This window comes from Erythrolamprus reginae, chromosome 10 (assembly GCF_031021105.1).
Source record: "Erythrolamprus reginae isolate rEryReg1 chromosome 10, rEryReg1.hap1, whole genome shotgun sequence".
NCBI classification, from domain to species: Eukaryota; Metazoa; Chordata; class Lepidosauria; order Squamata; family Dipsadidae; genus Erythrolamprus; species Erythrolamprus reginae.
In genome coordinates this window covers 13892903-13913767 of record NC_091959.1, presented here as the reverse complement: position 1 = coordinate 13913767, position 20865 = coordinate 13892903, and the positions used below count along the sequence as shown (strand labels likewise).

At 43.9% G+C, this 20865-nt stretch overlaps 1 protein-coding gene across 4 annotated transcripts in view; it reads right to left on the bottom strand.

The window, feature by feature from the left end:
• CHD2 (chromodomain helicase DNA binding protein 2) overlaps window positions 1-20865 on the bottom strand; it is a 94495-nt gene that overhangs the window by 27570 nt on the left and 46060 nt on the right. For 3 of the 4 annotated variants that reach the window (XM_070763514.1, XM_070763516.1, XM_070763515.1), the window contains 10 exons: window positions 18654-18743; window positions 16813-17003; window positions 14287-14475; window positions 11503-11665; window positions 8508-8660; window positions 7525-7596; window positions 3206-3355; window positions 1709-1857; window positions 1088-1184; window positions 834-926 (listed from right to left, as the gene is read on the bottom strand). In XM_070763514.1, the coding sequence (XP_070619615.1) occupies window positions 834-926; window positions 1088-1184; window positions 1709-1857; window positions 3206-3355; window positions 7525-7596; window positions 8508-8660; window positions 11503-11665; window positions 14287-14475; window positions 16813-17003; window positions 18654-18743 (1347 nt within the window). The remainder of the gene's footprint in view (window positions 1-833; window positions 927-1087; window positions 1185-1708; window positions 1858-3205; window positions 3356-7524; window positions 7597-8507; window positions 8661-11502; window positions 11666-14286; window positions 14476-16812; window positions 17004-18653; window positions 18744-20865) is intronic. The other variant, XM_070763517.1, reaches the window with a different exon arrangement.

The following is a 20865-nucleotide window of genomic DNA, read 5'->3' as shown; positions in this document are numbered from 1 at the left end:
CAAGCCCTTCAGATCGCGCAGAATGCAGCTGCGAGAGCAATCATGGGCTTCCCCAGGTATGCCCATGTCACTCCAACACTCTGCAGTCTGCATTGGTTGCCGATCAATTTCTGGTCACAATTCAAAGTGTTGGTTATGACCTATAAAGCCCTTCATGGCATCGGACCAGAATATCTCCGGGACCGCCTTCTGCTGCACGAATCCCAGCGACCGATTAGGTCCCACAGAGTGGGCCTTCTCCGGGTCCCGTCGACTAAACAATGTCATTTGGCAGGTCCCAGGGGAAGAGCCTTCTCTGTGGCGGCCCCAACCCTCTGAAACCAGCTCCCCCCAGAGATTAGAACTGCCCCCCCCCTCCTTGCCTTCCGTAAACTCCTTAAAACTCACCGCTGCCATCAGGCATGGGGGAATTGAGGCATTCCCCCTTCCTCCCCCAGGCCTATATAATTTATGTATGGTGTGACTGTGTGTATGACTGGTTTAATAATGGGGTTTTAAAATGTTTTTAAAATTTATTAGATTTGTTGTGAATTGTCTTATTGTATGCTGTGAGCCGCCCCGAGTCTAATGAGAGGGGTGGCATACAAATCTAATAAATAAATAAAATAAATAAAATAAATAAATAAAGCCCATTAATTTTCCCTTATGTCACTTATTGTTTATTGCCAATGTGTAGCTTATTGAATGGTAATATTTCTGCATTTTTCACGTTGCCACCTAGGATTGAACTCTCAACCTTTCGAGTGGGAAGCTAGCCACCACATTACTCCCTTTAATTGCTCTGATAACACTACAACTCTGAAACCTTTGATGCTCCTTTTCTGGGCCTATACCTTAAACTGTGAAAGCAGTTCGTCAGTTGCACTTGTGGATGGTTCATTCTCTCGTGTCTCAGCCAGGCGTAAGATTTCCTCAATGTCCATTTCCTGGAAGCAGAGGCAAGAGTGCAATCAGACACACACCAACGTGATATATTTAAAATTGCCCTTCTAAAGTTACAGAAACGAATTTGACTGACAATTTCAAATGACATCCCAAGGAGATGTCAAGGTAATCTCCACCCAGAAATATGGATCAGAAAACTCACCTGTGGTTCAGATTCTTCCCCTTCTGCTTCTTTAAAAAGGTCCTCAGCTCCAAACTTCAAGATAGCGGTCAGTTCCTCCTTGTTGAATGGGTTTGTTCTAGAGAAAAAATGAAGCCACTTAGTTGCACAAAGATTTCCAGTTTAAAAGTGCTTGGACATAGTTCACTTTTCCAGATCTCAAATAATCTGGTTCCTTGTACTTATCCTTTGAGCAGAAGTCCCCTCCAACTCCTAATCTCTTAATTTGCAATTCTGAATAGCTAAAATCATCATTTTTTGTCTTTTTAAAACCCAACAGTCAATGTTACAAACAAATTGTGTATCTTTAAAAAAGACAGTTAGTAGCCTTAGTATAAAGCATGTGTTTAAGTATTAATGGCCATTTCTGTCTGACAAATATAACCAGTTCATTTTATCTCATCAAACTTTCAAAACAGGGATTGATGCTAATCCCTTGGTCTGTATGGCCTGCTAAAATGAAAAAAGTTCCAAACTCTACTGGTAGAGAGGATCTCTTCCCACTGACCAGTCCAACCCAATTAAGACTAAGTCTTATCATCTTCCCAGATGAACATTCAAACGGTGCCACGTAACAGCAGACCAGAAGTCCCATCCCCTTACTTGGATCTATCAGAGCTGTTGTCCAAAACTGTCCGGCCTGTGGTGTCCATCCGTTGTATCACAAGATGGTCCAGCACCATCTTCTTCTTCGCTCTTTCTATAATCTCCTCTTCCACTGTTCCCTTTGTAACCAAGCGATAGATATTTACCTGCAGAATCCAGGGGATGCGTGAAATAGCTATACAGGTAGCTTTTTACCCCTGGTGCAGCCAAGGTGAGACACAGAAATCTCTCTTGGATCTGCCCCTAGTTCAATGACACACCTGACCTTTTTAAAGGATCAGGAAGGGACAGGTATCAAGGACCCACATACTTCAAACCTAAAGCTACCGGCTTACAATGAAAGTAGATATTGTCCCACCAGGATTATTTACCTTTGGGGAAATATATGTCTCATTTTCAGCTGTGTCTACCAAGGCAGCCCCTTTAGGAGAACTTCTGAATATCTAACTACCAACCACCCCTTCACCACACACCATCCCCAAAATCCCTCCACCGATATTATTTAACTTTGCTAACCATTATTTCAAAAAACAACAAAACAAATAACCAGAATTTTCTTTGCCAACCTATTCAATATGGAAAGCAGGATCTGAAAACCTAAAATCCTGAACTGGGCGAACTGACGAAGAGCCATGTGTAAAGTATGCCTGCTCCATAATTTGGCCAAATTCAAACTTCTCAGTTCCCACAATCCTTAATAGTAAGTGAAACTCAAGTGGCAGGGGCTACTCAAGTAGACTAATAGTAAGCCCCATCTCCTATCTTCCTTCAACCCAGGTTTCAAGTTCTGAATTTGATTGCTCAGTGAGGTTAGAGTCAAACTGACAGGGCAGACAGCCAATCTGGTCTATGCTTCAGGTGTTGGCCTAGAAACCAACAGACTGGACTTCGAGTCCTGCCTTAGGCATGACAGCTGGCTGGATGACTTGGGGTCATTTACTCCTTTCTCAGCCCAAACAACCTCACAGGGTTGTTGTTGGAAAAAACAGGAGGAGGAGTATTAAGTATGTTCACTGCCTGAAGCTAACTATAAAAGTAACAAAGGCAGGATAAAAATTGAATAAGTAATCATAATACTTGGTCTTTGCAACATTCAGGGGATCTGAAAGAACAGGGTAATCTAGTACATGGGTCTCCAATCTTGGCAACATGATGTCTTGTGGACTTCAACTCCCACATTCCTCAGCTAGCAAAGAATTCTGGGAGTTGAAGTCTACAAGTCTTCAAGTTGCCAAGGTTGGAGACCCCTGATCTAGTTAACAGCTAGATAGTACCTGTCTGCAAATTAATTTCTCCCTTTGTTTCGTGTAGCGAGAGAAGACAAAGCAACTGGGAAGGAATCAATTTCCAAACTGCTGCCATCTGGCTGTTGATTAAATATCCCTATTTTTGATTCCTTTCAGACATCCTGAATCCCCAAATCCCCTTTGCAAGGAACTGAAATCCACACCACATCTGCAGAAGACTTAAAGGAGAAGAATGTTTCTCACTAACTTGTTTCTTTTGCCCAATCCGGTGAGCTCGAGCCTGGGCCTGTAGATCATTCTGGGGGTTCCAGTCCGAATCGAAGATCACCACTGTGTCAGCCGATGCCAAATTGATTCCCAGGCCACCAGCACGCGTGGAGAGAAGGAAGCAGAAGTCCTAAGGACATGTGATGAAAGGAAACACATCTTTAGGTCTGCATTTGAATAGGTGGAGGAGGAGAGACACCAAAGGACCGGTCAGGTGACAAGAGTTGGGGGCACTAGGGTTACGGGTCAGCAGGACATCACAAGCAGATGGAGACATGTACACATCTTTGACACCAGTTACAGGTAGTCCTCAACTGACAAGCGTTCATTTAGTGACCGTTCAAAGTTACAACAGCACTGAAAAAGAACCCTGGCTGATGACAGGTTTTCACCCTTATCACCTGTTGCATCACATGTGTGGTCATGTGATTTACATTTGGATACTTGACCCCTGACTCATATTTATGATGGTTGCATTGATCTGGGATCACGCAAGCCCTTTTTTGCAGACCTTCTGACAAAAAACGTCACTACGTGTTGTGATTCAGCCTGAGGCTCCTCAGGGACCGGCTGGAGCTCTGCCGGATCCATGCCCAGAGGAGGACAGTGACCAGGAGGGGGAGGACCAGGCAGACGGGGGAGAGGAACGTCAGGAAGAGGAGGAGGGAGAGCAGCCTGAGACCCCCCCGGGGGGGGGGGCTCTCCCCAGCTAGTAGCCTGGATTCATTGGATGAAGATGCACAGGCTATAATAGACATGAGGCAGAGACGTGCAGCTCAAAGAAGGGGCCAATTAGAAAGGTATTTCCATCCCTGAATTGGGAACAGCTGGGTTTGGGTGTGGTTCTCCTCAGCAGGGTTGAAAAGGCAGGCCCGCCCTTACAGTCTTGTGGAGAGTTATCAACTGGGAGTCCTGTGACCTTGCTTCGATTCTTGGCGTCTCTGATCTTGGCTTGTGGCCTAGAAGTCTGAAAGACTTGGGGGAGGCATGGGTTTTATTATCTCCAGTGTTGTTTTTGCCAGCAAGAATCCTGTTTTATTGCCTGGCCTTCATGAAACTTCTGTGAAGCTTCATAGTGTTCCTGTCTGTAAGAACAGTTTTTGTTACCTGTGTTTGCTTTCCAGTATATAAACTGCCTTTACTTTTTACCAGTGTGTCTGGATACTCTTTTTGGTTGGTGTTGGCATCTGGGGGGACCCAGAAAGAACAATACGGAAGCCAGATTCACTTAACAACCAGGTTGCTCATGTAACAACTGGCATGGCAAGAAAGGTGGGAAGATGGGGGGCAAAACTCACTTAACAACTGTTTCACTTAGCAACACAGATTTTGGGCTCAACTGTGGCCGCACACTGAGAACTACCTGTAGTAGTTGACTGACAGAGCAGCGCAGCCTGTTCTCCGGTCCTGTCCAAAACATTACATTAAAATAGGAATAAGAAGAGGCCTCCTTTGAAACGTGCCCCTGTTATGCAATGCATAAAGGTGGTCCTCGAATTATAACCACAATTTGAGCACTATCTTTATAGGCATTGCATAACAGGGCGTGTTTCTGAGGAGGCCTGTTGGGCCCCGCCAGTGGCCCGTGCAACTGGTAGCAGATCCCGTTCGAGAGGAGACTGGCTTGGTGATGCACCAGCGGCCTGTGAGGCTGGCACCTAAGTCGGACAGTGAGGAGGCTGGCGAGAACTCGGTAATAGAGGCAGAGGTTCAGCCAGGGCCTTCGGAACCTCCAGCACCTCATAGCAGTGATGAGGAAGAAGTGGCTTCTCCTCTTCTTAATGCACGAGCGCACAGAGCTGCCAAAAGGCAGGAGTGATTCCCCAGGAGGGGGGTCTCCTCTGGAGTAAGACTGGGGGCTAATTGGCCACTCCCCGCGTCTACTTAAGGACAGCAGAGGCAGCTGAATCTCTGCAGGAAACAACGTTTCAAATTTGTGTGTTCGTCATGAGAGCCTCCTGTCTAAGAAACTCTTTACTTTGCTTTCCTGTTTTGGCTTGCTTATCAAGAAAGACTTCTAGGCATTTTGCCAAGCCTTTGAAACTTTGTGAGATTAACAAGAAATAATTGCATTGCCAGCTGCTAATGAAGATTAATTAGCAGCTGAGGTTTTTTTGTAACAAAAGATTGCTTTTAGATTTGTGTGTGTGTCTCTAAGCCAGTTATAAGTACAGTGGTACCTCGACATACGAGTTTAATTCGTTCCAGACCCGAGCTCATAAGTTGAGCAACTCGCATCTCGAACGAATTTATTTATTTATTTATTTATTGGATTTGTATGCCGTCCCTCTCCAGAGACTCGGGGCGGCTAACAGCGACAATAAAACAGTGTACAATAGTAATTTGGTATTGATGATTAAAAACCCATTAATATAAAAACCAAACATACATACATACATACCATGCATAGAATTGTAAAGGCCTAGGGGGAAAGAGGATCTCAATTCCCCCATGCCTGGCAGCAGAGGTGGGTTTTAAGTTGTTTACGAAAGGCAAGGAGGGTGGGGGCAGTTCTAATCTCTGGGGGGAGTTGGTTCCAGAGGACCGGGGCCGCCACAGAGAAGGCTCTTCCCCTGGGTCCCGCCAGGCGACATTGCTTAGTTGACGGGACCCGGAGAAGATCCACTCTGTGGGACCTAACTGGTCGCTGGGACTCGTGCAGCAGAATGCCTTTAGACTTTGTTTTTCACGCCGAGATAACCAGAAGCAAGGATTCTTGCGCCACCTAGCGGAAGCTCGGCTCGTATCCCGAATTTGAGCTCAGGTGTCGAACAGAAATTTCGCTCGCGTCGTGGCTCGTAACTTGGAATACTCGCATGTGGAGCAGCTCGTATCTAGAGGTACTACTGTAGTGGTTTATTGATTAAATTAAGTTCAGCCAAATTGTGTGTTCGTTACCTTCTTAACTGGGGGAGAACAAGGCCTATTTTCTTATTCCTATTTTTCCCCCCACATTTTCCTTGCCACATTTGTTAAGTGACTCGTTGAAGTTGTTAAGTGAATCGGGCTTCCTCACTGACTTTGCTGGTCAGAAGGTCATCAAAAGGGATCCTATGACTCCAGAACAATGCAACAGTCATAAGTATGAAGCAGTCTGAATTGTGATCATGTGATCATGGGGATGCTGCAACGGTCATAAGTGTGGAAAACTGTCCTCAATCCCTTTTTTCAATGCCGTTGTAACTGTGAGTGATCACTAAATGAACTCTTCTAAGTCGAGGACTACTTGTAGAGGTCGATCTCAAACTTACAGTCATTCATTTAGTGATCAGTCAACGTTATAATGAAAAAAGTGACTTAGAACCTGCATTTTGCAAGAGCAGGGGGTGGCGCAGTTGTTAAAGTACAGCACTGCAGGCTACTTCAGCTAGCTGCTAGTTGTAGTTCAGCAGCTCAAATCTCACTCTCGAGTCAAGGTTGACTCAGCCTTCCATCCTTCCAAGGTGGGTAAAATGAGGACCCAGATTGTTGGGGACAATAGGCTGATTCAGATACTTGGCAACTGATATTATTATTATTATTATTATTATTATTATTATTATTATTATTATTATTATCTGTAAACTGCTTAGTGAGGGCTGTAAAAGCACTATGAAGGGGTATATAAATCTAAATGCTATTGCTATTTATACACTTACAAAGCCCCAAACAAAGCCCTAAATATAGTGGGATTATTCCTTATAAACAAATCACAGATCGCTCACTTTATTCCTGTTAAGACGACCGAAAAGTACCAAGAGATTTCTTTCTTGGGAGTTAAAAAAAAAAAAAGAAACAGAAATGTAAAAACAATTTTATTTTAAATGTGCAAATGTCTTTGTAATTTTGTGTATTGTTCATTTCTTGTCTTTGTTTTCCTATGTTTTATGTTTCAAAAATTTTAATCTATTTTTTTAAAAGAAACCTTGTCAGGTGTCTCTTTTCCTGTATCTTGCCAAGTTCCCTCTTTCCCTAATAAGGTAGCCAGCAGAAGTGTCCACAAAGCTGAAGACATGGCCAAGAAATGCTGGCTAAGCAAACCATGTTTATGTTGTGGCAAGAAGCAGAGAGTCAGCTCCTGTGACCTATAGCTGGTCCTTCAACAACTCATGAGTACAAACTAATTTTTTCCTTCCTTTGTCTGGTCCTGCCAGCCTCCTCCAGACCCTTTGGATCCCCAGGCCTTCCTCCAAAGACACACAACCAACACCTTCCTTCAGTCCCACTAAGGAGGTGACCCTTGCTATGCCTTGTTACCCCCATCCTAGGCAGCCCCTGCCCTTCTTCCCCAACTATTCACCCAGCCGGCTCCAGCCATACCTCTGAGCCTTCAGCATTGAAATGATCCAGAGCCTGCTTGCGGATTTCTCCTTTGATGGAACCATCCAGGCGCTGCAGAAAACAATGGCAAAGAGGTCAGGAGATCTCCCAAGGTGAACCTCACCCCCAGCCCACCCCAGTGGCCCCCACGTCTCCTCCTGAAACCCACGTCTCCTCCCGATGGTTTCCTTCAGCTTAGAGCAAGACAACAGTCTAAAAATAACCATGATTAAAATAACTCAGGCTGTTCCTGCTGCTGGCAAGGGTAGCCAGGAGGCAGAAAGACCTGGTTCCTGCAGCCAAGCCAGGCATAATCTATGAAGCGGGTTTATGAAAAAAAAAGAGGAGACAAAAAAGTGAGCCAGACTGAGAAGTATGGTTCCCCAAGGTCTGGATTAAAATGATATCTTAAAATGGATTATATCCTATGATAAAGGGCTGGACGATATGTAGGTTAATACAGGTAGTCGTCAACTAATGGTTGACGTTTAAATGGTCAACTTAACATTTCTCTGATTAAAGTGAGCTTTCATTTGTTCCTCCTCTTGCCCACCCCCACCATTATCTGTCTCTGTCTGTCTGTCTGTCTGTCTGTCTGTCTGTCTGTCTGTCTGTCTGTCTGTCTGTCTGTCTGTCTGTCTATCTATCTATCTATCTATCTATCTATCTATCTATCTATCTATCCGCTCCGAGTCTTTGGAGAGGAGCGGCATACAAATCTAATAAATAATAATAATATCTATCTATCTATCTATCTATCTATCTATCTATCTATCTATCTATCTATCTATCTATCTACCTACCTACCTACCTACCTACCAATCCGCCTACCTACCCACCAAGCTTGTCCCTTTATTCATTCATCCATCATGTCTGTCTTTCCATCCATCCATCCATCCATCCATCCATCCATCCATCCATCCAGTCTGTCTGCCCATCCATTCATCCATCTTTTTATCTATCATCAAATTCCTGGTCTTTACCTGGAAAGGGTAGTGCTTGATGGTCAGATACTCCGCCAAGATGTCCAACATTCTCACCATCTGGGAGAAAATGAGGACTCGGTTGCCCCTCGCACGGAGCCTGCTGAGCAGTTTGTCCAGAAGGATGAGTTTTCCGCTGCTCTTGATTAAAGTCTAAGAAGACAAGAGTGACGTGAGGTGGAGCAAAGTGGACTGAGCAACTGAGTATCATGATAGTTTTAGTGGACTAACAGAAGTAACAATGAAAATGAATATATGAGTTCAATAGGTTGGCTTAGACATATATCTATTTCCTTCCAGGAACAATTTTTAATAGACCATCTTCCATAATCTACCACCCTCCAAATGGGGGTTTATGTTGGTTGGAGAGAATGGAAATAATAATAATAATAATAATAATAATAATAATAATAATAATAATAATAATAATAATTTATTAGATTTGTATGCCGCCCCTCTCCGAAGACTCGGGGCGGTTCACAACAACGATAAAAACAATATTATACTGGCACAAATCTAATATTTAAAAAAAAACTAAAAACCCTATCATAATTAAAAACCAAACAGCACATACATACCAAACATAAATTATAATAAGCCTGGGGGAAAGGTGTCTCAAATCCCCCATGCCTGGCGGTATAGGTGGGTCTTAAGTAGTTTACGGAAGACAAGGTGGGTGGGAGCAGTTCTAATCTCCGGGGGGAGTTGATTCCAGAGGGTCGGGGCCGCCACAGAGAAGGTTCTTCCCTTGGGGCCCGCCAGATGACATTGTTTAGTCGACGGGACCCGGAGAAGGCCAACTCTGTGGTTCCTTATCGGCCGCTGGGATTCGTGCAGTAGCAGGTGGTTCCGGAGGTACTCTGGTCCAATGCCATGTAGGGCTTTAAAGGTCATGACCAACACTAGTCCTAGTTCCGTGATGGTGAATCAATGGCACGTGGAGCCATATCTGAGGGCACGTGAGGCATTGCCCTACGTCGACTCCAGCGCGCATCTGCATGTTGGCCAGGTGATTTTTGGCCTTCCGGAAGGCAGGGGGAGGCTGTTTTCATCCTCCCCAGGCTTCAGGAAAGCCTCTGTGGCCTGTGGATGGTGAAAAATGGACCCAACAGGTATACCAGAAGTTCATTCCGGTAGGCTGTTGGGTCTGTTTCTCGCCCTCCCCAGATTTCAGGAGGCTTTCATGAAGCCTGGGAAGAGTGAAAAATGACCCAACAGGCCTACTGGAAGTTTGGGGGCTTCAGCTTCAGTGAGGTCTGTGCACATGTGCGATGGGAGTGTGGGGGGTTATGTGCATATGCACGGGGGGGGGATTGCATTATGGGTGTGGGCGCACGCCCTTTTGGCACCCAAGCAAAAATAGGTTTGCTATCACTGTCCTAGTTCAATATATTTGATATGTTCAGGTAAGAAAAAGTTGACTTTCAGGCTATATCTCACGTTCCTGTGAGACCATCTGAAGCCTTTGAGATATTTTGGAGTTTTATGCAATGTGAAACATCAGAGCTTCTTAATCTATTCCTCAACTATACCTCAGTTCTTCTCCAGAATGTCATGCTTAGCCACACAACCAGCCTAACAATATTATGAGTTCCACCTCTGAGTGAATCCTTAATCTCTTCAATGATATTCAGACTTTAACAATATTTCATTTAATTTATTCAACTTCTATGCTGCCCAATCCCATAGGACTCAGGGCGGCTTACAACAATAATACAATACAATACAATGCAAGACTCCGGAACCGCCTTCTACCTCACGAATCCCAACAGCTGATAAGGTCCCACAGAGTTGGCCTTCTCCGGGTTCTGTCGACCAAACAATGTCATTTGGCGGGCCCTGGGGAAGAGCCTTCTCTGTGGCGGCCCCGGCCCTCTGGAATCAACTTCCCCCGGAGCTTAGAACGGCCCCCACCCTCCTTGTCTTTCGCAAGTTACTTAAGACCCACCTATATCGCTAGGCATGGGGGAACTAAGACATCTCCCGAAGACTTATTATATTTCATGTTTGATGTGTATGTGCTGTATGGTTTTTTAATTGTTGAGGTTTTTATATATATTTTATTATTAGATTTGTTCCATTGTTATACTGTTTTTATTATTGTTGTGAGCCGCCCCGAGTCTTCGGAGAGGGGCGGCATACAAATCTAATAAATTGAATTGAATTGAATAATAAAAAGAAGTCAAATACAACAGTAATTATAAACCCCAATTAACAACCCCACTAAAATCCAATCAAACAAAATTTGGGCATCAGATGTTAAGTTACGACCCCCAGGCCTGTTGGCAAAGCCAGATCTTAAGAGCTTTTCAAAAGGCCAGTAGAGTGGGAGAGGTGGGAACATCCGGGGGGGGGGGGGAGTTGGTTCCATAGAGCCGGGGCAACAACAGAAAAGGCCCTCCCCGCAGTCCTGCCAACCTACATTGTTTAGTCGACGAGACCTGGAGAAGGCCGATTCTGTGCGATCTAATAGGCCTCTGGGAGGTATGTGGCAGGAGACGGTCCCATAAATAGTCAGGCCCTAAGCCATGTAGGGCTTTATGGGTGATAACCAACACCTTGAATTGTGACCGGAGACTAATTGGTAGCCAGTGCAGCACACGGAGTGTAGGTGTAATATGGGTGTACCTAAGTACACCCATAACAGCTCATGCAACTGCGTTCTGGACTATCTACGGTCTCTGAACACTCTTCAAGGGTAGCCCCACATAGAGCACATTGCAAAAATCAAGATGGGAGGTTATGAGGGCCTGAGTGACTGTGTGCAAGGCCTCCTGGTCCAAATAGGGCCGTAACTGGGACACCAGGTGAACCTGGGTAAAAATATGTGAAAAAAGATCCACAAAACGGTCTCAAAGCAGCAGCAGGAAGTTTGCAAGATTTATTGTAATGTACCCTTACAATAAAGTAGAATTAGCTCATCTGGTTGTGTTTTCCTCTCTGGTTTACCTGGAAGGGCTGACTTGACCAGAGGTTTTCTCCAAGCTCTACCTACCTGCAGCCTCTCTTGGTTGTTTTCCTTCTCATTCTCTTCCGGAGGTTTGATCAAGTAACAGTGATTGCAACATTTCTTCAGCTCCATCACGATGTTCAGGAATCCTGAAGTGCTGCCACGTGTCCCCTTGGAGAGGGCTTTGTAATTCCTTGTTAAAATCCATCTGAAAGGTCAGCAGATAACAAACATCTGTTTCAGTCCCTTTGGCAGCTTCACATGTATTTATTTATTTATTTATTTATTGGATTTGTATGCCGCCCCTCTCCGGAGACTCGGAGTGGCTAACAGCGACAATAAAACAGTGTACAATAGTAATTTGGTATTAGAAATGATTAAAAATCCATTAATATAAAAAACAAACATACATACATACATACCATGCATAGAATTGTAAAGGCCTAGGGGGAAAGAGGATCTCAATTCCCCCATGCCTGGTGGCAGAGGTGGGTTTTAAGTTGTTTACGAAAGGCAAGGAGGGTGGGGGCAGTTCTAATCTCTGGGGGGAGTTGGTTCCAGAGGGCCGGGGCCGCCACAGAGAAGGCACTTCCCCTAGGTCCCGCCAGGCGACATTGCTTAGTTGACGGGACCCGGAGAAGATCCACTCTGTGGGACCTAACTGGTCGCTGGGATTCGTGCAGCAGAAGGCAGTCCCTGAGGTAATCTGGTCCAGTGCCATGAAGGGCTTTATAGGTCATAACCAACACCTTGAATTGTGACCGGAAATTGATCGGCAACCAATGCAGACTGCGGAATGTTGGTGTAACATGGGCATATTTGGGAAAGCCCATGATTGCTCTCGCAGCTGCATTCTGCACGATCATACTACAATACAGCAGAGGTTTTCAAACTTGGCAACTTTAAGACTTGGGGACTTCAAACTCCCAGAACCAGCATTCTGGGAGTTGAAGTCCACAAGTCTTAAAAGTTGTCAAGTTTGGGGATCCTTGCAATACAGAATAATGACTGTCACTTAACACGTAAAGTCACTTAACAATTGTCTCGGTTAGCAACGGAAATTCTGAACGCGATGGTGGCTGTAAATCGAAGATTACTTATACCATTCTGAGAATGGGGCTGCCCACTCCCTTCTTAAAAACCTCCGAGGATGGAGCACCCACAATTTCTGGAGATGAGCATCCTAGATGAGCATCCTAGAAGAGCAACTTTGGGGTGCTGACAGATTGGGGCAATTTAGAAATAAATAGCATGATGGCTTTGAGTTAGTTGCAGGGTTGAACCAAGAGGGAGCCAATGCCCTGCTTGAAGTCAGAGACATTCTCAGTTATTATTATTATTATTATTATTATTATTATTATTATTATTATTATTATTATTTATTAGATTCGTATGCCGCCCCTTTCCGTAGACTCGGGGTGGCTCACAACACAATAAAAACAGTTTATAACAAATCTAATAGTTTACAATATAAAATATTTTAAAAAACCATTATTAAACAGACATACACACAAGCATACCATACATAAATTGTAAAGGCCCGGGGGAGATATCTCAGTTCTCCCCTGCCTGACGACAAAGGTGGGTTTTAAGGAGTTTGCGAAAGGCGAGGAGGGTAGGGGCAGTTCTAATTTCTGGGGGGAGCTGGTTCCAGAGAGTCGGGGCCGCCACAGAGAAGGCTCTTCCCCTGGGGCCCGCCAACCGACATTGTTTAGTTGACGGGACCCGGAGAAGGCCCACTCTGTGGGACCTAATCGGTCGCTGGGATTCGTGCGGCAGAAGGCGGTCTCGGAGATATTCTGGTCCGATGCCATGAAGGGCTTTAAAGGTCATAACCAACACTTTGAATTGTGACCGGAAATTGATCGGCAACCAATGCAGACTGCGGAGTGTTGGTGTGACATGGGCATACCTAGGGAAGCCCATGACTGCTCTCGCAGCTGCATTCTGCACGATCTGAAGTTTCCGAACACTTTTCAAAGGTAGCCCCATGTAGAGAGCATTACAGTAGTCAAACCTCAAGGTGATGAGGGCATGAGTGACTGTGAGTAGTGAGTTAGTCTTCGTCTCTTAGCTCAGATACCTTGCAAGACTAAACAAGAGGAACTCTGCCACCATCTAGCTCACTTTGAGTCTCTCCCTACAGGAGGAGGATATTAACACAGGCAAAACAATTTCGACCTTGGTTCCAAGTCATTCCAAGTACATCACTGCCACCTACATTTGCTTCTCCTCTACCATGCCAGAGGTCTTCAAACTTGGCAACTTTAAGACTTGGGGACTTCAAGTCTCTGAATTCTCTAGCCAGCTATGCTGGTGGGAGAATTCTGGTATGTTGAAGTCCCTAAATCTTAAAGTTGCCAAATTTGGGTACCCTTGTACTATACGGTGAACGCCATGCTTCTGAACTGGGGCCAGACTGCATCGCTGTTGATTATTCAAATCTGATTGCTGTCAATTTTAAGACATTGTGTTCATTGGCTTGAATCGATCCCGTATTTGCTCAGTCAGCCTTCGGTTTTTAATTTATGGATATTTATGGGGAAGGGAGGAGAGAGCTTTGGTTATCACCCGAGGGGCCTTCTTGTGTGACTCGTGATGGCCAATTCGAATGAAATCCAGCTCAGAACAGCAGATGCCTGGAGAGTTGCAACAGGAGACTTCCCAAAGTCTCAAAAGTTGCATTTAGGCCAGGGATCGCTTGGAACCCAATTGGTTGGAGACTAGTAGGAGGCTGTGTGCAGGAAATCCAAGCACCAGGCTAGTTTTACTTCTTTCCTAACAAAAAGGAAAGAAGCATTCCTGGGCCACCACCAGAAGAATCCTTACTTGTAATACTGCTTCTGGAGGGCAGACATCTCCACCCGCAGGATCTGCTCCACTTTGGCTGGGAGAGATTTTTCCACATCCTTCTTCACCCTGCGCAGGAGAAAAGGCTCCAGGACCTTATGCAGGCTCTGGTACCCATTCTCTCGTCCTCTGCCATGGTCATCTTCAAAGTCTTCCCAGGATTCGAACCTGAGGCAAGTGGGTGAGGGAGAGGGAGGGAGGCGTGGGAGGGAGGAAAGGAGGGAAGGAGAGAGATGAAGAGAGGCAGAGATGGAGAGACAGAGTAAGAGAGATTGAGGAAATGATGGAGAGGCAGAGAGAGAAATGGGGGAAGAGAGAGATGGAGAGACAGAGATGGAGAGACAGAGTAAGAGAGATTGAGGAAATGATGGAGAGGCAGAGAGAGAAATGGGGGAAGAGAGAGATGGAGAGACAGAGTAAGAGATATTGAGGAAATGATGGAGAGGCAGAGAGAGAAATGGGGGAAGAGAGAGATGGAGAGACAGAGATGGAGAGACAGAGTAAGAGAGATTGAGGAAATGATGGAGAGGAAGAGAGAGAAATGGGGGAAGAGAGAGATGGAGAGACAGAGTAAGAGAGATTGAGGAAATGATGGAGATGCAGAGAGAGAAGTGGGGGAAGAGAGAGATGGAGAGACAGAGTAAGAGAGATTGAGGAAATGATGGAGATGCAGAGAGAGAAATGGGGGAAGAGAGAGATGGAGAGACAGAGATGGAGAGACAGAGAGAGAAATGGGGAGAGAGAGATGCAGAGAAAGATGCAGAGAGAGAGAGATGGAGAGACAGAGAGAGAAATGGGGAAGAGAGAGATGCAGAGAAAGATGCAGAGAGAGAGAGATGGAGAGACAGAGAGAGAAATGGGGAAGAGAGAGATGCAGAGAAAGATGCAGAGAGAGAGAGATGGAGAGACAGAGAGAGAAATGGGGAGAGAGAGATGCAGAGAAAGATGCAGAGAGAGAGAGATGGAGAGACAGAGAGAGAAATGGGGAAGAGAGAGATGCAGAGAAAGATGCAGAGAGAGAGAGATGGAGAGACAGAGAGAGAAATGGGGAGAGAGAGATGCAGAGAAAGATGCAGAGAGAGAGAGATGGAGAGACAGAGAGAGAAATGGGGAGAGAGAGATGCAGAGAAAGATGCAGAGAGAGAGAGATGGAGAGACAGAGAGAGAAATGGGGAAGAGAGAGATGCAGAGAAAGATGCAGAGAGAGAGAGATGGAGAGACAGAGAGAGAAATGGGGAGAGAGAGATGCAGAGAAAGATGCAGAGAGAGAGAGATGGAGAGACAGAGAGAGAAATGGGGAAGAGAAAGATGCAGAGAGAGAGAGATGGAGAGACAGAGAGAGAAATGGGGAGAGAGAGATGCAGAGAAAGATGCAGAGAGAGAGAGATGGAGAGACAGAGAGAGAAATGGGGAAGAGAGAGATGCAGAGAAAGATGCAGAGAGAGAGAGATGGAGAGACAGAGAGAGAAATGGGGAGAGAGAGATGCAGAGAAAGATGCAGAGAGAGAGAGATGGAGAGACAGAGAGAGAAATGGGGAGAGAGAGATGCAGAGAAAGATGCAGAGAGAGAGAGATGGAGAGACAGAGAGAGAAATGGGGAAGAGAGAGATGCAGAGAAAGATGCAGAGAGAGAGATGGAGAGACAGAGAGAGAAATGGGGGGAGAAAGATGCAGAGAGAGGAAGAGACACAGAGCGAAATGGGGGGAGAGAGGTGCAGAGAGAAAGAGATGGAGAGATAGAGAAATGGGGAGAGATAGAGAGAGAGAGAGAGAGGATGAGATTTACTCAGGCTTGACTCCAAAGCAGATTCAAAAAGGGCCTTATCTAAGCATTATCTAATCAATTCTTCCTTTCTATTGGCGAGGAAGGCACAAGCATGTCTTCTACAAGCAGCCTCCTTTATTTCTATGGGGATTCTCAGTCATCCAAATCATGCTTGTCCCAAAGGTGTGTTTTTTTTCCAAGAGGCAATGGACTCTCTTGCCCTTTAAAAAGGCACCTTTGGGGCCTCATTTATTTCATTATTTAATTTAAACATAGGCGGTTGCCCACAGCTCCTTAGAGACCTTGGGCAGTGTTTGACATTATAAAGAGGAAAATTATTTTTTAAAATTCATTATATATTTACAGAAAAATAAAACAAGAAAAGAACATTGTACTTTCAGAAAAGAGACGATAAACCTGATAAAATTCTACAAGGGAACCATACATATTTTGGTAAAAGCTTTCATCAACTGCAAAATGCTCCTGTGAATGCTTCTGTTATCTAATAGAATTTGTTTTTGAAAAAGATTCTTGACTCTTTCTCCCCCCTACAATGAACTAACAGATAGAGATATTTTTTAAAAAAGAAGTTTGTATTAGGCTTGTATTGATAATTGTTGTGCAATAATTTGGGCTTCTAAATCTATCTTGCTCTACAGGCTACTTTAAGCTTTGAGTTTCATTTGCTTTAGCAATTGCACTGTCTTGTGAATGAAGAGCTACTTCTCAAATCAACTTACTTCTCTGGCATGATGAACTGCAGTAAAGACCACAGTTCCTTCAGGGAATTCTGAAGGGGTGTCCCAGTGATGAGCAGGCGGTGGTTGGATTTGAAGTCAATCAGTGTCTTATAGAGCAAAGAATCGTCATTCTTCAAGCGATGGGCTTCATCTACGCCTAGGAAGGCCCAGTTGATGCTTCCCAGGACGGTCTACGGAAGAAAAATCAGATGGGTCACAATACAGCAAGAATGTAGAAACATTTTAGGGAAGACCTTATATATCTGCTCTGGAAAACTTACACCTGTGTCCCAAGCATGACAGGTTGCGACACACAGAATAACAGAGTTGGAAGGGACCTTGGGGGGGTCTTTGAAGTCCAACCTCCAGCTCAAGCAAGAGACCCTATACCTGTGAACCTATGCACATTTTGGCAAGCTGGCCTTCTCCAGATCCCGTCAACTAAACAATGTCGGTTGGCGGGACCCAGGGGAAGAGCCTTCTCTGTGGCGGCCCCGACCCTCTGGAACCAGCTCCCCCCGGAGATTAGAATCGCCCCCACCCTCCTTGCCTTTCGTAAACTCCTTAAAACCCACCTCTGCCGTCAGGCATGGGGGAATTGAGACATCTCCCCCTGGCCTATACAGTTTATGCATGGTTATGTTTGTGTGTATGTTTTTGCTTTTTAATAAGGTTCTTTTTGGTGACTTTAAAATTATTAGATTTGTTGTATATTGTTTTATTGTTGTTGTGAACCGCCCCGAGTCTACGGAGAGGGGCGGCATACAAATCTAATAAATAAATGAATGAATGAATGAATAAATAAATAAATAAATGAATGAATGAATGAATTTTCGGCCTTCATTTTGGCTGTTTTTGCTCTCCCCAGGCTTCAGAAAAGCTTCCTGTATCCTGGTGAGAGTGAAAAACAGCCCAATGGGTTGAATGAATGAATGAATAAATGAATGAATGAATGAATGAATGAATAAATAAATAAATAAATAAATGAATGAATGAATGAATTTTCGGCCTTCATTTTGGCTGTTTTTGCTCTCCCCAGGCTTCAGGAAAGCTTCCTGTATCCTGGTGAGAGTGAAAAACAGCCCAATGGGCTTCTGGAGGCTTTAGTCAGTGCATGTTTGGGGAGAGGCAGGGCAGTGGTTGTGCGCATGTGTGGGGGAAAGCACTACCGAAGGTGAACCTTTTTCGGCACCCTTTTGACAATCGAGCCAAAAAAGGTTCGCTATCACTGCCCTATACCATTTGGGACAAATGGTTGTCCAGTCTCTTCTTAAAAACCTCCCACAACGTCTGAAGGCAAGCTGTTCCACTGGTTAATTGGTCTCACTGTCAGGAAATTTCTCCTTAGTTCTAGGTTTCTTCTCTCCTTAATTAATTTCCATCCATTACTTCTTGTCCTGCCTTCTGGTACTTTGGAAAATAGGTTTACCAAGTGCTGAAGACAGGCCCACATCTTCCCATCAATTAGAGTTGGACAGCACACTAAGGGGTGGTGCAGAATTAAAGCAGATTGAAGATAGCTTAGAAAGCAAAAGGTAATTGCCCAAAGACCTTAAGAGCAAATACCATGCAGGTGTTACTCATACTAGTTCTTTCAATTCGTGGTATTGTGATCCCTGTCTTTTGCCACCTTAATGCTCCCAAAACATTCTTGGCTAGCAAAAGACTGGAAGAAGGAAGAAAGAAAGCCCCACAAAGGAATGGATGAGTTCTTCAGAAGCACCTTCACTTCCAGTAGCACCCACCCTTTCTGAGCCAAAAATGTGAGAGCAGACAAAAGAAAGAAGATGGACAGGATTCCTCTTTCCTCCAAGTAGAACATGCCTTGGCCCATTGCTCACCTTGTCTTTCAGGAGGATCTCGTAGGTTGTAATCAGCACGTTGAACTTCAGCCGTTTAGTCTGAGAGTGGACCCACTCATACTCACGGATCTGAAGTAAAATAAATGAATAGGTTGGTTTGGCAATTTGAAGACGTATGGATTTCACCCCCCAAAAATTTCCCAGCCAGCAGAGCTAATTATACCATCTAATCATCCAACAGGTTTTTTGTTTTTGTTTTTTTTCAATTTTTTTATTAATTTTCTTAAAATAAACAGACAGACATACAAACATTAAACATAGAGTGGGGGTGCATTTCCCCCGCTTATCTTGAAAGTATAAATTCAAATACAGAAAAAGAATACATAGTTGAATATATATTGAATATTAAAAAGTCTAGTAAATTTGGGTTAGAATTTTCCAAATTTTAACTACTATATGTATATAAACCAAAATTCTTAGTATGTTGCTTATACATAAACTAATATACCATAATCATCAAACGATACATTTAAACTAATATTAACATTATTATTACCCAGGTAAAAACAAATACAAGAAATTAACTAAAAGTAAATTTATATATCTTATTTTTTCTTGTCTATCCATTTATAAACATTGTTCCATGTTTCATAGAATTTAGTATCTTCTTGATCATTTAAACGTCTTGTCATCATATCCATTTCAGCGCAATCTAATATTTTTGCTATGACTTCTTCTTCCTTGGGGATTTCTTCCCCCTTCCAATTTTGCGCATATATTATTCTAGCCGCAGTTAGTATGTGTATAGTTAAATAAAGAATTTCTTTCTTATAAGTCTGATTGGTAATTCCTAATAAGTAAAATTCCGGGGTGTTTTCTATATCCTGCTTTACTATTTCTTTTATTATTTTCTCTATCATCTTCCAGTATATTTTAGCTTTACCACATGTCCACCATTGATGGTAGTAGGTTCCTATTTCTTTCTTACATTTCCAGCACAATGGAGATGTTTTGGGAAACATTTTTGCTATCCTATTTGGTGGGAGAGGCCACCTATAAAACATTTTAATTTGGTTTTCTTTTAATGAGACTGATTTAGTCATTTTCCAGTTGTTAGTCCAAACCTTCTCCCATGTATCTATATCTATTTCCTTACCAATATTTCTGCACCATCTTATCATGGTGTCTTTTAAGGTCAACTCTATATTTTTGTGTGCAATGAGGAATTTATATATTTTACCTATCATTTTTGTTGGGTTAGTAGTAATTAAGTTACTTAGCAAATTTTTACTTTTATTAAAAATATAGAGGGTTTTATCCTTCTGATATCTAGATCGAATCTGGGCATAATGCCACCAATCTATTGTTATCCCTTCTTCTTGTAATTTAATCCTAGATTTTAACTTCATCTGATCATTTAGTAATTCTTTTAGTAACACCATTTTCTAAATATCCCAGAATGGCTTGCCCCCCTGGAAGCAATAACACATCCGAAGTCTATAAAAGACAAGAAAATATTTTTTAGACATCCAACAGGTTTTTTTTAATGATTCTCTCAGCCAAAATGAAATTTGATTTTAGTTTAGCGGTAGCACTTAGACCAATATACTTCTTCACAGTACTGTGTACAGCCCTAAGGGGTTTACGGAGTCAGCGTATTGCCCCCAACAATCTGGGGGCCTCATTTTACAGACTCTGGAAGGATGGGAGGCTGAATCAACCTTGAGCTGGTCAGGATTGAACTCCTAGCAGTCGGCAGTGTTAGCCTGCAAAAGTGCATCCTAACCACCGTGCTACAATGGCTCTTATCCTGTCCTGCAAAAGCTGTCATTTGTAGTCTACTCAACAGGGTTAAAGAAAGAGTGGATCTGAGCATCCAAGCAAATTTGGGCACAGTTCCACATGCCAGCTACCCAACATATGAGAAAATGGCCCCTAGGTTGCTGAAGCATTTCCATGCCCAATACCCAGATAAACAGAACTAATTGTTTATACAGTGGTACCTCGGTTCTCGACCACAATTCGTTCCAGAAGTGTGGTCGAGAACCGATTTGGTCGAGTACCGAATTAATTTATCCCATAGGAAATAATGGAAATGGGTTTAATTGGTTTCCAGCCCCTATTTCCTTTATTTCCTATGGGATAAAGATCTGAGGAGCTCTATAATCTAAGCACTCCAAGCTGTAGGAAGGGTGGGGGCGGCTGCAATACCGGCAGTTTCGGGGGGGGGGGGGGGCTCCTTTCCTCAGCG